General features: G+C 39.3%; 1 protein-coding gene across 3 annotated transcripts in view; it reads left to right on the top strand.

The window, feature by feature from the left end:
• Positions 1-17,846, top strand: part of PHIP (pleckstrin homology domain interacting protein) — a 117,299-nt gene that overhangs the window by 75,941 nt on the left and 23,512 nt on the right. For all 3 annotated transcript variants that reach the window (XM_063330130.1, XM_063330131.1, XM_063330132.1), the window contains 7 exons: positions 3,209-3,349; positions 4,206-4,282; positions 4,996-5,227; positions 8,449-8,568; positions 12,157-12,264; positions 12,668-12,792; positions 12,976-13,058. In XM_063330130.1, coding sequence (XP_063186200.1) covers positions 3,209-3,349; positions 4,206-4,282; positions 4,996-5,227; positions 8,449-8,568; positions 12,157-12,264; positions 12,668-12,792; positions 12,976-13,058 — 886 coding nt within the window. The remainder of the gene's footprint in view (positions 1-3,208; positions 3,350-4,205; positions 4,283-4,995; positions 5,228-8,448; positions 8,569-12,156; positions 12,265-12,667; positions 12,793-12,975; positions 13,059-17,846) is intronic.

A 17,846-nucleotide genomic window follows, 5' to 3' on the forward strand; every position in this document is an offset into this window, starting at 1 on the left:
CTCAAATCACAGATAATCTTGGCTTTATTTCTACGCCTCACATTCAGAATCACAGAATGGTAGGGGTTGGAAGGAACCTTCAGACATCATCTAGTCCAACCCCCCTGCCAGAGCAGGTTCACCAAGAGCAGGCTGGACAGGAATGTGTCCAGGCAGGTTTTGAATATCTCCAGTGAAGGAGATTCCACCACCTCCCTGGGCAGCCTGTTTCAGTGCTCCTTATGTTCAGACAGAATTTCCTGTGTTCCAGTTTGTGCCTGTTGCGCCTTGTCCTGTCACTGGGCACCACTGAGAAGAGTATGACCCCGTTGTCTTGACACCTCCCTTTAGATATTGATAAGCATTGATGAGATCCCCTCTCAAGTCTTCTCTTTTCCAGGCCAAACAGACCCAGGTCTCTCAGCCTTTCCTTATGACAGAGACACTCCAGTACCTTGGTCATCTTTGTAGACCTCTGCTGGACTCTCTACAGTAATTCCTTGTCTTTCTTGAACTGGGGAGTTAGTTGAAATTGACAGTACAATTTCAAGCTCTTTCTTTAGGATATACTTTGGGGGGTGGTGGGAGTGGTGAAAGACCATCTAGCTGTGTTTCCTCAGTCATTGTTGAAAATGTTGGTGATAGATTCCATTTTGTCAGAAAAAGCTTGTAATGTTTTATATTTTTAGTTAAAACTTCACACTCAATCCCACCCTTTCCCCAGATAAATAAAGATCTGCCTGACCTGCAGCTTCTCAGATTTTGGCAAAGCTGTGTTGTATGGGAGTGATGTTAAAATACATTTTTTGGCAAGATGTATACCTCATGGTCCCTTTCTGGTCCCTGCTTGAGACAAGGTGACATCCAGAGGTCCCTTCTGACTTCAATCATTCTGCCATTGTGTTACTTATGGATAACTACTTGTGGTTTTGTCTTCGGGGTTTTTTTTTCCCCTTCTTGTTTGGGCATTGCATCCTTCCCAAAGTAGTTTGTTACCGGTTGGCATCACTATGGCCCAATATTTATACGGTGATGTTATTTGCTTCTATGAAGGAATGATCAGGCGGGCAGGGGATGTCCTTTTCCTTAAGCTTTGAACTGCCAAAAAGAGAAGAACTTTTTTCCAAAACCAGAGAGTAATGCAAAGCACTTCAGTTTTCCAAGGATCCGTAGTTCTAGTATAATAGGGAAAAGCTGTATTTAGAATAGCCTTTTGAGAAATCTCACCTCTCACCTCTGAATAAATATGGAGATGTAAATTTTTAGGACTTCTATTTCTATGGAGAAGACATAAGCACTAGTCAGGCTGTAATGTAGCTTCTGCAAAATTTGTCTTCATTATTGTAAAGGATACTTGACTAGTTTGTTTTCATTGAGCTTAGGTGATTCCATTCTGTTGACCGTGCGTTTTCATACTGTTTCATGATACTAAGAGGTTGATGGGCTTTAGTTAAAAAAAAAAAAAAAAAAGTCGCAATTCAGTAGCAGAAGCAAGTTGCTTTCACGCTGGCTTTTGTGACCTCTCTGCTTGAGCAATGAATCTTGAGAACTTGATGAGAAGTGAGCAGCCCCAGAAGGCTGTGTGATGGGCTCAGCCACTAGTTGTCTCAGAGCTGTTCTGGGTCAGGTCAGAGCAGCTGGAGGAGATCTGGTATGTGCTGCCAGTTTGAATCCAGAAGAAGGAATGCCTCTGGTCTCAAAAGTCTTGGGCAATGTTAAAATGCTGATTGCTGAGTAGTCCCGTTAGAAGTTTCTCTGGTAGCTGCGCTGTCAATGGTAGCTTCCCCAACTTGAATTCACTGGACAGAACAGAAACACTGAATAGAGCATAGAGCAGTTTGTGTTGGTCCTGTGCGCTTTGGTGAACACTGTAAGGCAGTTGTGTGGATCAGTGTGCTGGCCTGCCCTCCTGAACTGTTGCAGTTGTGCCAGAAAAAGGTGCGTATCTTCTAACAGGGAGGGTAGGAGAAAAGCTCTAGTTACCAGAGTTCTGCATTTTAAGGAAAATTACTGTGGCTGAGGAAACCCAAATCTTAGCTACTACTGCTTAGCCGGTTTTTAGTACAGTTTTCACCAAAAAGTGTTTTGAGTTTTTTCCTTAATGAGGAGATTTAACCTCATGAACCAGCTTTTATCATACACGACAGGAAAGATGTTCTCTTTCCTACAAAAGACAAAAATCCAAGAGAACTAGGCACAAGCAGTCTGCCTGATAGAAGGCTCTGATAATATTAGTATGTTTCTGTGGTTTGCTCTAGTTCTGCTGGTTTCTTCATCTCAGGGACTGTTTTTTTCAACCGTATCAGCACCTAATTGATTAGATCTGAGGTTTGGAAGCAAGGAGAGCACTGGGGATGCATACATCCTTTTGCGGCATCTAGGAATGTGTCCAAAAACTGCTTCATTGGATCTGAGCTAGGATGAAGTTCAGATATCCATGCCAAAAGAGTTAGCACAAAACTCTTGAAATTGAGATCATAGCTCTCGATTATTTTTTTTGCCAAGGTTTGCGGACTAATACAAGATGATACACTTTGTGTTGAGAGCAAGTGTTTGCCTTACTATACGTTCTACAGGAGGAGCAAAATATTTTTATGCTGGAATGTGAAGTCTTTCTTAATTACAGCCTTATTTCATTCTTCTGAGCTTCATAAAAACTCAGATTCTTTCCAACTGACTCATTCATTTGAAGTCTTCCAAGCGTCATCTTACCATTTAAAGGCCTTTACTTGGTAACAGTTATGTCTGTATGCTAAGGGATGTATTACTGTATGAGTCTCTCTTTAATAGATCTGACCACTCAATTGCAAAAGAACACACTCTGGAGTTTTCTGTAAGAGTCCCCTTTCCTCTGGCCATTTTTAGTGTAACTTTGAGCTGTTACAAGCTCTTAGCAGCCTATCAGTAATTAATTGATACATACCTTGTAGAGAATGAAGAGTTTTAATAACTCAAGATAAGACTTTTCCATTATATCTGGGAAGAAATTTTAATTAATTCCAGAATATACTGAAACGATTGGTGCTTACACTCAACTTACGTGAAGTGTTTTCTTCAGCAGCTCTTTAATTTTGGACTTGTGGTCTGTTTTAAATTTTGTGGTGTTGAAACTTGTATCTTTTTGCTGCTGCAAAAGTTGCTTCCTGGAATACTATTACTAAAGAAAGTGCTATGTATTAATAAAACGTATACTCAAAAATGATGTATTTTGACTTTCATGTTTTCACAGAACCATTCTCATGATCATTTACTAGACACTAGTGACTCAAGAAAACAGCAAGCTAATCAGCACAACTACCGTACAAGATACGCAGTAGAAGAAACTGCAAGGCCTGCTGAAGAGTTAGAAAATGGACATAGTTCCTCAGATGTAAGATTCTTATTCATGAGGCAATCTTATTTATTCCATTTCTACTCATTAAGCTCCTGCTTCAGCTAATTAAACACTTCCTAGTGGAAACTCGGGTTACGTTTTTCATTGTGCTTTTTCTTTCACCTCTTCAAAAATTGATGTTGAATTAGGTTTTCACGTGCTGTTTTATGTGTTTAGTTTTAACTAAAAAGTAACTGACGAAAGGGAGAAATGCTCATTTGTAAGGGCATTTGCAAAGTAAGTGTGTGCAATGTTAAATCTTCCCTATATTTGTGACCCTAATGAGTATGGCCCATGTGGCCTGTCAGTATCATCACCGGCTCTAAGTGGCCCTGCTTGAACAGAACAGGGAGGTTGGACAATACGACCTCCAGAGGTCCCTTCAGCCTCAACCATTCTGTGCTTCTGTAGCTACAGTGAAGAAATGTATAATAAGAGTATATAAGGTTTGTACTGGTGGGTTTTTTTGATAATTAATTGAAAATTTGTGGAAATGCTACATTAAAAAGGGCTGGAAGTAATTTTAAAAAAGGTAAGCTAGCCTCTTTAAATGGAGATTGAGAAGCACTCGGGTCTCCACTGCCTATACGTTTGAAAAAAAGTTGATGTACACTGTGTGTCTGTCCAGGCATAAATATTTTCTTTCTTCTTCTCATTTAGTTAAGTCCATTGGAGTAAAGTAGCTATCTGCAAACTAAAATGCCTTTTTAGCAACAGGAAGCTTTTATAATGCTATATGTTTATAACACAAATAAAGCCTAGAAGAGTTTTAGTCATATTGTCATGAATTATAATTTCTTTGAGTTCCAAAGAAAATGCTTTCTCTTTCCCTGTCTCCCCCACACTTTGTTAGGAAGGAGAAGTAGTTGTTGCCAGTGGTGGAACATCAGAAGATGATGAAAGAGCATGGCACAGTGATGGCAGTTCTAGGTAAGTGACGGCATACCTTACAGAGAAAAGTCCTGCTGATAAATGTTAAATGATCTTCTCTCTAAGCGGTTAATGAATAATAACTAAAACTTGTGCATATTTAGAAGAGAAGATGAAAAGGAACTTAAATTTCAGGATTTAATTTTCAGCTATATTACTGACTAAAATTTAGGGAAGCTTTCATCCTTGTTTGCCGGAAGCAGAGTTGTTTCCAATTGGTTCTGCAGGAGGGTGGTTCTTTGCAGGCAGGCGCACGCTTCAGGCATGTGGTAGCAGTTTCCTATGACTGTCGGTCTGAGCTGTGTGACTGCCTCTGCTGAGCCTTGGCTTGAAATTAGAGAGCAAAGATTGAGATAGCTTCAGCCCATCCTTCATTTCCTCTTTAGCAGATTTTGGGGTTTGGTTAACTTGTGTTTAAACCTATTCAAAACCAGAAGTCCTGAGAACAAGATCCAGACTTTAATACGTATCATCTTGAATTGACCAAGTAAACAGCGGATTCACTTCTAGTGATGCTTGGTTTACTACATTTAAACTGTAGATAGAATATAGGGGTTTAGGCGCTGGTTTTGACTATTAAAATTTTGTAGTTATCTGGACTGTTAACTATAATCTTGTATTGGGTTATGTTATATAATCCAATGCACCCCAAATAATTGCTTTTTAACTTCTGGGGTTTTAATTTCTTTTTTTCTTTGGCATATCATATGTAGCGACTACTCTAGTGATTATTCTGACTGGACGGCAGATGCAGGAATCAATTTGCAACCACCAAAGAAAATTCCTAAAATTAAAACAAAGAAAGCAGAAAGTAGTTCAGAGGATGAAGAAGGACCTGAAAAGCAAAAGAAGCAAATTAAAAAGGAAAGGAAAAAAGGGATTGAGGAGAAGGATGGACCATCAACATCACCAAAGAAGAGGAAACCCAAAGAGAGAAAACAAAAGGTTAGATGTTCTTTGTATATTACAGGATGCTCACTCCTGCTGTCTTGGAAAGAATTGGGTGAATGATTCAGTTACGTATACAACTTAATGCTGTCTAATTTGAAAACACATCATGACTTGTAATAAATGATGACTACTGACTCTTGTAAGTCAAATGATAGATTGCTCTAATAATATGCTTTCTAAATATGATACATTTCACTTAAGGGCCATTTTTAATGTCCTTAACGCCATCTTTTCTCAGACCAGAAGCTTCCTTTCTATGGATGTATTGAGTATTGGTATAACATGTGCTTGTAATTTTTCAGCTGTACTGTCTCCCCCCTTAATTGCAGCTTCTTTTAGCTCTGCGCAACCATGTCAGTTTTTTTTCTACCACCAGGATGTATGATATTTTGCATTATACTTGCCACTACATTTCCATCAAGGCGAATTTCACTTGATCAGGATTTTGGTTTTGTCTGTTGGTGTTTTGTTTGCTTTCTAACATAACAATGTTATTCCAGTTTAGATTAGTACATGGAAATTTTCAGTGACTTTTGTTGTTTACAGTGTGTTGTGGTTTTGAGGGGGGGGTGTTTTGTTTTTAATTAAGTGTTAGATCAGAAGACTTTGTTTCTTCATTCTTCGCAGAGACCAGAACTGATTTATCTGGTAGATGTTAATTGCTTTCATAAGCGCATAGCTTCTATTTTTGCAATACCCAAGGAAACCAATTTCATCATCTAAGTAACTAAATAACTGTTTTCTGTTTGTTTATAAGATTAGGAGTCTTCAGATCATTACCTCAGTATTTCAGCCCTCATTAGAAGGTAGACTGACAAAACAGCTATTTTAATATGCAGATTGGCATAGTATCAGCTCTACTGGGAGTCGCAGGTATGACATGCAGGATTTTAGGTGATAGTCTTTACTCCTTGATTAGGCTACTTTTTGCTTATTGTATGCAGTCATTGGTCGTAGTGTTGATACTAAAAGTATCTTGGTATTGATACAGTCTGAAACCAGAAGAAGGTATGAGATGAGGAGAATAGATGGTGGTGTTTGGGGTTTTTTTGATGGTTGAAACCCCTAGTTTAGCTTTTTACTGTAAGACTAGCCGACAGCCTAGTATTCCCACTTAGATTAAAGCCGAACTGAGTGTTTTGGGAATCTTGCATCTATTTTGGTCCCAGTTATCAAGATGTGGGAGGTCTTTGATTCCAAAAATATCAGACTTAGATATTTCAGATTTTGAAAGATGGGGCCTGCTCCTTTCTTGAATCACAAGAAAATACTAGGCTGGAAGGAATATCAGAAAGTCTTCCCTCTGTCCCTAGGAAGGATTAATTATACCTGTCATTCCTGACAGATGTTTGTCTTTGAAGTTTCTTGTGGTGGAGATTCTACCTTCTTACTGGGCAGAAAACTTACAATTCTTACTGGTAGAAAGTTCTTCCTGATTCCTACCCTGTATCAAAATTAGGGCTTTCCCCTGAGGAAAGAAGTTTTGACCATTTTTGTAGCCGGGCACAGAATCTTAGGAATTAAGAAAGGAGTAGAGAAAGGATGTCATTCTTCTCTATTAGCACATGAGCTGTCGAGATTTTTCAGCAGTGCTTACATTTCTAATCCCCCTCCACAAAAAATCAATCTAAAAAATGATACAGCAGTGAAGAAGGGCAAGAAAGGAGCACTCGTGAAGATCAAAGGTACAGAATATTTCTTTGGGGCAGACACAAAGAGGCTGACATGTAGAATGGAGAAAGTTTGGAGGAGATACGATAAAAAGCTTTTATAAAACTACAAATGATTTAGAAATGAATAAGTGCAGAATTATTTCCTTCCTTATTTTGTTACAGTGAGATGTAACACCCAATGACACAGACATGAAGCTCAACAAAGAGCCCTTTCCCCATTCCACCCCCACCCCCTGAAAGCAAACAAAGACCCTAAACCCCCTGAGCACATAATCAGGTTGTGGAACTAATTACTAAAGGATTTAGTAGAGTTTCAGAAATGATTAGACAAATTCACTGGGACTAGTCTCTTCCTGATGATTAACTGAATTCAGGTTTGGCTTCCAGAGGGTCTTAAACTGATGATTAATGTGTGAAGTTATAACAAGGGAAGATTTTCTGTTTAAAGGCTGTATCTTATTACCTTCCCATAGTTCACTAATGAGCCAGACAGACTTTTCGCTGATGCAGTGCATCAGTTTTTCACAAGACAGGCCTGCTTGAACCTCAGAATCCACAAGCTGCTTCTATGTTAGTGATGTATTGCAAGGGAGAGATTCTGTTTTGATTTGTTGTTGTTGTTGTTATTGTTTGTTTTTACCTGCGTGTAGACTTTTTCTTGTGGTACCCGCCAGTGTCCAGTGGTGCGCTTGAAGCAGTTCCTGGTGAAACCAGATTTGGATTTGTGCAATGGAGTTACACGTGGAGTATCCCATTTGCTGTCTGGGGATGGAGGGTCTTCCTTCAGTCGGTAGCTACATGGAGTGGATTTCTGTACAACCATCCAAGGTTGCTTTCTGTACATGCACAAGATGCTGTTAATAATTTCAAAGCAAGCTGGCTTGAATGGTTGTACAAAAACCTGCTTTACTTGGCCTGTTAGATACAGGCATGCAGCCTGCACCTAGGACCAGCTGCTGCCCTGAGCTTCGTTACTGACAAATACATGATGTGGACATAAAATCTGAAAATGCACTTCCACAGGACATGATAGTAAATGTGCCAGTAGGTAATGTGGATGTGTCCAATTCGGGTCATTTCCATGTGCTTTACCTCCAATTAATGTTTGTTAATGTCTTCTCATTTTGTGGGATGCCTTAATTGGAGGCAGCTGTATAGTTGCGGTGTCTTATGGGCCAAGGCAACTGTGTGAATTTGGTTAAAGAGAATGGTATATTTCAGTTTTATCTCTTTTGGGGCATAAGACACAGTTACTGGAGTGTTAATAAATTCAGTCGTTGTTAGAAGAGCACTACCACCACCCCTAAAACCAACAAACTAAAAAAAAAAAAAAATCAACTAAAAAAAACCCACTTATTTTTCAGATTATTGTTTTTGGTCTTGATGTTATTGTAAGCAGTTAAGTAAGACTTATCTTCACACTGGCTTTTTGCATTCAATATACTTAGGAAATGGCAGTTGATTTTAATAAAGTACGTCCCAAAATACAAGGGTTACTCAAATGTTAGTTTATTCATAATCTTCTGTGTGCATTTTCTTCAGAGGCTGGCTGTAGGAGTTCTGGCAGAAAATGGTTTGACACTGGAAGAATGGCTGCCTTCAGCATGGATTACAGACACTGTTCCTCGTCGGTGCCCATTTGTGCCACAGATGGGGGATGAGGTATTGTAGTTTTTCTGTGTTTTTGCTTCTTTCAGCTTGCTTTTGCCTTTTTTATTTTCTTATGTGCATTTTTCCCAGAGATTTATCATCAGAATATTTGGGATTTTTTTCAAAACATTCTTTGATCTGGCGAAAATTTGTTTTCGCTTCCTGTAGTCTTTCCCATACTTAAAAAATACTCTGCCCAGTGTTGCTTTGACTTTTTTTATTCCATGCTGTTGCAGTAACATTCCCTCTTGTACTACATCCAGTGTGTTAATTTCCTTATGATGCGTGTATACAAGCCGTGTGAGATGCTTTGTCTAGTGAAACTAGTCCTTAGTTGTAAAGTAACCTGTATGCTGAAGAATAGGTAAGAAATCAAATATGAATTTAAGTTGCTTGGGAAGCCTCAGTTTGGGACTTGAAGCGAAAAATAGGAATTAAACCTCTGGGGAAATGGTGGGGGGGGGTTGTGTGGTTTTTATTTGATTTTATTTTTTTAAATTCATTTATTCTGAAGAAAAACTCTGATATTGTCCTTTTCAGTTGTGTTTCTGATACCAGAAAACTCCTGGTCTCTTACAACAGAAAACTACAAGGAAGTTTTGTATTTTATATGAACTAGACTGTAAACACTTTGTAAACATGGCCCAGGTGTCTCAAAATACAGTAGCAGAACACACCCACCAGTTTCTACTCTGGAATATATAGCATCTGAACACTGCAGTGAATTATATGAATAAGTAGTATCAGATAGAAGGCAGTCTTGAAAACCGGAGTCTGTGCATGTTTCCTAAAATCCCCTCAGGTTAAAATAAGAGGAAATAGCTGGCCTATGCTGTAGGGTGTAGTTTGGTGGCTCTTCAGGGAGCGACATGTTTCTGAGGTACTAAACAGAGTTCTCGTATAGCTTACACTTTTAGAAAGCAGTTGGAGATACTTGACGTGGTGGCAAAGCTGATTAACTTTGGTCCTGAGCTAGAGCTGTTTGTAGGCACCACCTTTTAGAAACTGAATGAGGAGCAGAGGCTGCATACGCAAGCAGTTTTGGTTTTACTGGATCGCTTCATCGCTGCAGTTCGCAGCACAGCTATGCCAAAACTACATGGGCATTGCTAGTGAGGGAGGGAAGGAGCACTTCAAAGTGAGAATTGCAACCGGAGAAAATGCTTATGTATTTATGCCCTTCAGCAAGCACATTTCAGAGACTGTGCTGTTCAAAAGATCAAGTCCAAATAAATATATTTGGTGCCTGATGCCATCTAGATACAGTGAAGCCGCCAAGGATTTATCCGTACCATGTTATTCAGGAGACTTTAACATCGTATTGGTTCAGTAAGATAAACTGGTGTGTTTTGTTTGGCACCTGCCAAATAGCATGTGCAGTGTGTACTAGGAATATCTAAGCAGGCTGCATCCTTTTGCTGAAAAATACTTTATATTGGTGAACAGGAAATTTCCTGTCCTGTGCCTAGAAAGCAGGAGTAGTTGCACAAACAGAGAGTAAGTTTGTAATCAAGCTGCTCAGTCTAAAATTCAGCCTCTGATACCTGCTCTCCCCAGTGAAAAGAAGCTATTCATCTAGAAATGAGAGATCCACAGAAATAAAAGATGGGTTTAATTAGAGAAATATGATAAGAGGTCTCGTGTGGCCTTCAAACATTTTGGTGGATGGGCAGTATGTCTTATAAGATTTGGGAGGAGAGATATTTCAAATTTGTTCTTACAGCTGTACAAACAAGTCAGAAAAACAGTAGTGCTATATTTAGTTAGTGCATAAGAATAGCACGTACCATCCCTTTTCCCTTAGTGAATACTGCCATTTACAGACCTTTGTCATGTGTCTTGAGGAATGGTGGAAAACACACCAGAAAGATGGGACTGCAATTTCCCTATCTGATTGTCGAAATACAATGCATATTCGTTGGCGTATTCTGCCATTAACACAGTAAAGAACAGTCTTGTCTGGGTACTACAACAAACGTGCAGAAGCAGGAATTCATCAAGATTTAAAAAGTAACGTCCTGGAAAAAGGCATAAATTCTTTATTCCACAGATATCTTTCTGATGATGACAGAAGATGCAATGCTTAGAGTCATTTACAAAATAAAAATGGTTCACTTGTGTAAACAGTGGGTTGAATTTATGTAGGAGTTTAGCAGAAACAGTAAGTGTAGGAGGAATTGTTTGTAGCCAGTGTCACTAAGTGGATTTTTTGGTTTGATTCACTGGAAAGTATGGGAAACAATTGTCACAACGTTGAAAGTGTAATTTAAAATTGGCATTATTTTAGGTCTGTGTCTCAGAAGCCTCTGTTGCTTTTCCTGCCTGTTTAGATTCTGACAGTGCATAGGAGATTCTCACTGCTTTTCGTGCCTTCTGTAACTACTGTGTGTTTTCTGCCTATGAGGATATTGTCCATGTCGAATACTCTGGAAAAAGAAGAGTTTAAAAGAATTGTAGTGCTGAGTCCTTTTCCATTTCAAAAAAAAAAAAACAAAACAAAACTTGTCACGTGACATGAAGATAGTTCAGTAACTGTTAATGTAGAAACTTGATAGATGCTTGTTTATAATCTTTTATGATGCAACAGCTTTGGAGAGCGTGTCGAAATACAAATGTTAATGTGTTTATTTGTTATAAATGTATTTTAAAACTTAGTGAGGGCTTTTCACTCTGCTTTTTTTGTTCTGTCAGACCTTTACATTTAAGTTGTTGTGTGCTACTTGGTGGAAATCCCACGTTTATGGCTTAGGGCGCTTCTAGAGGATTTTTTTGTGTGGAATGCATCATACCTGGAATACAGCTGTTTATCAGTTCTTTGTTCTGTTTACTTTGAGGAACCTCTGTTTTGCATTTCAGATAGATTCCTTGCATATATGTTTAAGGTTTTGAGCATACTACTTTATTACAATAATGGTTTATAACAAAAATAGTCATCCACGTGGTATCGTATACTACAGGATCAAAGTAAAACTAATAGATTCTGGATGACTGAACCATGGAAATTTATAGTGGAAGGATTTGGAAATTTTTAATAGGCACTTGAAATGTCCATTTTCCATTTGTTAGTGTCTTTGTTAGGCTGTTTGTTCGGTGGTATGGGAGCAAACACGAAAATCTTACCAGAACAATAACAAACAGCTGAATTTTCCTTCTAGAATATATTTCTTATTCAAAAAAGATATGATTAGCCAGATAGTTATTTTAGTGATACGTGATTGTCATCTTAGGGCTCTCCTACAGTGATGAATAACCGGGTGCATTAGTGGAATTCATGTTCCTGTCATTGAATTGTTCTCTAGCGCGATGATAAATACATGTTTTTGTTACTGATTTCATTTTGGTCTCATGTGTAATTTAGGATATTTTGCTCATAGGACAAATGATGTTCTGAATCTTTCCTACTTTTTCTATATGTGTTTCTATGATACCTGCTTTAATTGTCCACCACTTAATTTTTTGAGAACCTGTGACTTTTGCAGAAAAACAAAGTGGAAAAAAGTTGATGATAAAATAGAAAGTACACACACTGCATAGCCGTCGTATGCTCGCATTTCAACTCCTCAAAGTCTTTGTTAGATAACTGTCACATTTCACTTTTAGGTCTACTATTTCCGACAAGGTCATGAAGCATACGTTGTAATGGCTAAGAAGAACAAAATATATAGTATTAATCCCAAGAAACAACCATGGCATAAAATGGAACTACGGGTATGACTTCTTTTTCATTCTTCTTTGTACCTTAATATTAAAAAAGTTGGGAAACCAACCGAAAGAAGATTTTTTGATACGGATGTTTCTAATGTTGTGCTTTTAATATATTAAGATAAGGGGGGAAAAAGTTAAATAGTCAAATGAAATCAGGCCTTAAACTGTACTTCCTTTTGCATCTGCTTGAGCAGATGAGGTGGTTACACTTTGTAGCAAAGTATTTTTCAAAGAAGTTACATTGTGAAATAATAGCTTGTTTTGAAAGACTAAATTTCAGATATGCGATTTTGACATGTTCTGTCAGAAATCTGTTTTTTTCAGTATACTCATATTTGCATGTTTCAGAAGGTTATTATAGTAATCTTAACTTCAGTGGTGGTACATAACATTTTGTTTATTCCAGGAGCAAGAGCTGATGAAAATAGTTGGGATAAAGTATGAGGTGGGATTGCCCACTCTTTGCTGTCTTAAACTAGCATTTCTTGACCCTGATACGGGTAAACTAACGGGAGGATCATTCACCATGAAGTAAGGAAAGCAATATTATATTTAAATTGGGGGCTTTCTTGTGGGGGTTGAGGTTGAAAGTTAAGATACCATTAATGCGACTTGAGAAGTGTTGAATTCAAAGTGTTATTTTTTTATGTATGGGCTTTACTTCCTGCCTTCGCTGTTTTATTGCTTAATAGTTGTGTGTTCTATTGTAATTAGGTACCATGATATGCCAGACGTCATAGATTTCCTAGTTTTGAGGCAGCAGTTTGATGATGCAAAACATAGGCGATGGAATATAGGTGAGTTGTGGGGAGTTTCTTGGTGTGTTTTTGTTTGTTTTTCTGAGTGTCTACCTATTTTTCATGATAACTTATTAAAAAGTAGGTTATAGTAAATAAATCCTAATACTATGCTGAAATCTGTGTGAGTTGAGTGCTGAAAGAGTTGGCAGACATGCTTGCCAAGCCACTTTCCATGATCTACCTGAAGTCATGGCTAACTGGGGAGGTCCCAATGGACTGGAGGGTAGCAAATGTAGCACCCATCTACAAAAAAGGCAGAAAGGAGGATCCGGGAAACTATAGGCCTGTCAGTCTGACCTCAGTAGCGGGGAAGGTCATGGAGCAGATCATATTGAGTGCCATTACAACTCATATAACGAACAAGCAGGGGATCAGGCCTAGTCAGCATGGGTTCAGGAAAGGCAGGTCCTGCCTGACGAACCTGATCTCCTTCTATGACAAGATGACCCGATTATTGGATGAGGGAAAGGCTGTGGACATTGTCTGCCTAGACTTTCGAAAAGCATTTGACATTGTCCCCCATAGAATTCTCATGGAAAAACTGGCAGCTCATGGCCTGGATGAGCACACGATCTGCTGGATCAAGCACTGGCTGGATGGGCGGTCCCAAAGAGTGGTGGTCAATGGAGTTAAATCCAGCTGGCAGCCGGTCACAAGTGGTGTCCCTCAGGGCTCGGTGTTGGGACCATTTCTGTTTAACGTCTTTATTGATGACCTTGATAAGGACATAGAGTGTATCATCAGCAAGTTTGCAGATGACACGAAGCTAAGCGGGAGTGTTGATCTGCATGAGGATAGGGAGGCTCTACAGAGAGACTTGGATAGATTGGACCGATGGGCCAATGCTAACGGTATGAGCTTCAACAAGGCCAAGTGCCGGGTCCTGCACTTGGGCCACAACAACCCCATGCATCGCTACAGGCTTGGGGAAGTGTGGCTGGAGAGCTGCCTGGCAGAGAAGGACCTGGGGCTTCTAATTGACAAGCGGCTGAACATGAGCCAGCAGTGTGCCCAGGTGGCCAAGAAAGCCAGTGCCATCCTGGCTTGTGTTAGAAATAGTGTGACCAGCAGAAGGAGGGAGGTGATTGTCCCCCTGTACTCAGCACTGGTGAGGCCACACCTTGAGTATTGTGTCCAGTTCTGGGCACCTCAATACAAGAGAGATATCGAGGTGCTGGAGCGAGTGCAGAGGAGGGCAGCGAAGCTGGTGAAGGGCCTGGAGAATAAATCTTATGAGGAGCGATTGAAGGAGCTGGGACTGTTTAGTTTGAGGAAGAGGAGGCTGAGGGGAGACCTCATCACTCTCTACAACTACTTGAAAGGACGTTGTAGAGAGGTTGGTGCTGGTCTCTTCTCACAGGTAATTAGTGATAGAACAAGAGGGAATGGCTTCAAGCTGCAGCAGGGTAGGTTTAAGCTGGACATTAGGAAAAAATTCTTCACAGAAAGAGTGGTCAGACACTGGAATAGGCTGCCCAGGGAGGTGGTGGAGTCACCATCCCTGAATGTGTTTAAGACTCATTTAGATGCGGTGTTAAGGGATATGGTGTAAGGGAGAACTTTGTAGAGTGGAGTTGATGGTTGGACTCGATCCCAAGGGTCTTTTCCAACCGAAATGATTCTATGATCTGAGAATAAGCTCTGTCTGCATTTGGATGTGGAGTCCTACTTTGTCCTTGACTGAAGCTACAGCAAGCAAACAAAATAGTGAAGGTGATCTGTAAAAGAAAGTGCAAAGACAATCTCAGCTGTGGGTTTGCAGAGAGGAATTATGAATACTTTTTAGAAATATGATGTTGATTGGTAAGTGATAACTTACTGTCGCCTATATCTGTCTTTTTTTTTTTTTTTTTTGATTGAAGGCTTAGAACTGCATTGCTACTAGATTTTTTTTTTCCATTTATGGAATTTATGCTGGAACTATGGAAACACCTCCACCATTTGAAATCTATGGTCTCTAGATTGTACAAAGAGAATACCTTTCCCATCTCCTTATGCTTGTTTGAATTGTGTTCTAAACCCCATATGGTTTAGCTTCACTGAAGTGTATATAATTATAATTCACTGCTGTGTGATGTGGGAATGTTTTTGATTCATTTTACTTTGCCCGTGATTAGTTATTTTGAAGTGTGGGATACTGGAGAATGTCCATGATGGGCATGTCCTCCAGTCAGATCTATTTCCTAGTCGTCTTTTCCTTAGGATAACAAAGATCGCCTTTCAACAATGAGATATAACTAGGGGGCGACAAAGCTGCATTACTACAAAATGATCCTTTAAGGTGTTGGGTGTTTTTCAGGAGGTCAGGAAATACGTATGTTCTCATTCATAAGAACAGGCTTAGACTGCCCCTGAAACTTAAATCTTTTGATTTAGCAAGTATTACAGATTCGTCAGAGTTCAGGATGAACTCTGTTCCCCGAAGAGAGAAATTTGTATACGAGACCACGTTTACAGAATTACAGGCACCGTTAAGTCCTTTCCAGTATCTCAGTATATTCTGTGAAGCGGCATGTTCCTGAAAGTGAAATGTTGATAGCCTGCCTTTTTTTTTAAAGCAGGTCTCAATGTTAAACACATTTTTTGCAAAGTAGCAGTGATTACTGTGCCAACTGAATTCCTGCGGTGGTTCTGTTCAGGAGCTGTGGCTAGCATGTACGCAGCTGATTTGCCAGCATTTCTTGCCATTTCAGGCAAAGCATCATACAGGAGAAGGAGGATTTTAATACAAGAACATGATAGTCTATCTGATTGCCTGTGTATAAACAACCAATACAACATATGTTTCTGCAAATATGCTGCCTCCTTAGTCTATATTCACTGTTTTCAAACTGCTGTCCTCTCCTGAGTTCATTGTACCTAGGTACAGTAACCTGAAGAAGTGGCACAGCTGGATGTTAAAAGCTCTTTTTTTATTCTTTCTTTCCTGACTTTTCTGCCAGAAGAGATGAACTGATCTCCTGTGCTTTGATGTACATCATGATATCCTTCCTTAAGACGTGTGCCGTAGCAGTAGCTGTATAAATTACATGATGCCGTATTAATAACTTCCATATCACCTCATACTTTACATTATGTTGTCCGAAAAGACGGCTCGCCTTCAGTTCTGTAGGGAATTTGATAAAAACCCTAGGCTTCCGATTGAATTGGAAATGTAAACCTCGATATCTTTACAGATGATTTCAGTTTAAAGATCCCTTAAGAGACAAGATCGGTCAACATCTACTAATATGTCACCAAGATTTGCTCCTTTCCTGATGGTCATGAGTCTGTGATCTTGTCCTCCTCTGCCATGCCGTATGTGTTTTCCCACAAGATCACGGCAGCAGTAGAAGAGTGACCGCCGTACCTTGTATGTGAAGTGCCTAGCCAGAAGTCAGCTGTTGTGATAGAAATCCAAGAGTAGAGGAGGGACTTTGAAATGTTACCCTTGCTGCTCTTAAGACTATGAGCACAGGTAGCATCTCCTTCCTGGGCTGGCAGCTGTATTTCTACAAACTTGCAATGTGGAAAGAATCGGAGCTACACAAAAAATATTGGAAGTGCCGGAACATTTTGTCAAGCCTTCAATGTAGATAACGTGAATTTCAGGCCAGTAGCGTCTAATGCCAGCTTATAACTCTGACAAGCGTGTGTTAGAGTTCAGTTCGTTTTTCAGTTCCTCTTTTGGGTGGTATAAATACTGGTAAAATAGTCTCCTGCTCTGAAAAGCTAAAGGAGGGACAACAAAGACAGTGCTGTAAAAGTGTTACAGCTCTTGCAGGAGCCTTCAAGAGTGCTGCCTGCTCGCTGCATCGATGCTTTGGATATTTTACCAGTGTATGCTTATGTACTTGGAACAAATCGTGCACTGTTTTGTTGCAATGTGCAACACGATATAAAAATGTTCCTTGAAAGTAGATCATGCTTTCTGCCAGGGTAAGGGGAGACGCCTTAGAACTGGACGTGAAACTGTTCCTGTATATTTAACCGCACGAATCTGAAATCCCCAAGACTTACCTGACATGCTCAGGTCTTCTGAACTTTTACCATAGCTCTTCATCAACAAACTGGTATTTTTTTTTCATGTCATGCAATTATTGGTTTGTCTCTTCAGGACTGCTGTTACTATCTTTTCTTATTTCTCTATAATTTCTGGCACTTAGCCTACAAATCAATATTTTTATAGGCTACTGTTTGGAGAGTCACGGCATATTAAATTTTCGGGCTCCACTTTTAAGTCATTAAAACATTGATCTTCTAACCAATAACAATCCTTGGTGTTCTGGTGTGGGTTTTTTTGTAGTGTGTTTTTGGTTTTGTTTGTTTTAGGGAAGAATATTTACTTATCTATAATTTTCTTTTATAGTAAGTGTATATTTATGTATGAATCCTTTCAGAAAGAACAAACTTTAAAAGCTTGAAAGTGACAAGTTTTTATTTCTACTCAGATTCTATTTATTGCATATCTTTGTCTTATTATAGTTTACAAGATTAATACTTGGGCTAAAAGGTATTCCTGTAGCTTTACTGTATGTCTTAGACAGGTGCGCATACCTGTCTCTTACACTTAGTGGCCACTAACACACGTTTTGTATTTTCCTCAAGCTAACGTTATCTGGCGATACACAGTTCTGGAAAATTATGTTAAATCCTTCTTCTAATAAGACTTTTTGGTCTGCTGTCTGCATAGATGAGGTAACACAGAGGACACTGGAAAAATAGTGATTCAAGAGATTGTTCTGTGGGCTTTTAAAATTGCCTTGTTCTCTGCGTTATCATTCTGTCCATTGGAATGCTGTGTGG

The sequence above is a fragment of the Chroicocephalus ridibundus genome, chromosome 3, assembly GCF_963924245.1.
Source record: "Chroicocephalus ridibundus chromosome 3, bChrRid1.1, whole genome shotgun sequence".
NCBI lineage: Eukaryota > Metazoa > Chordata > Aves > Charadriiformes > Laridae > Chroicocephalus > Chroicocephalus ridibundus.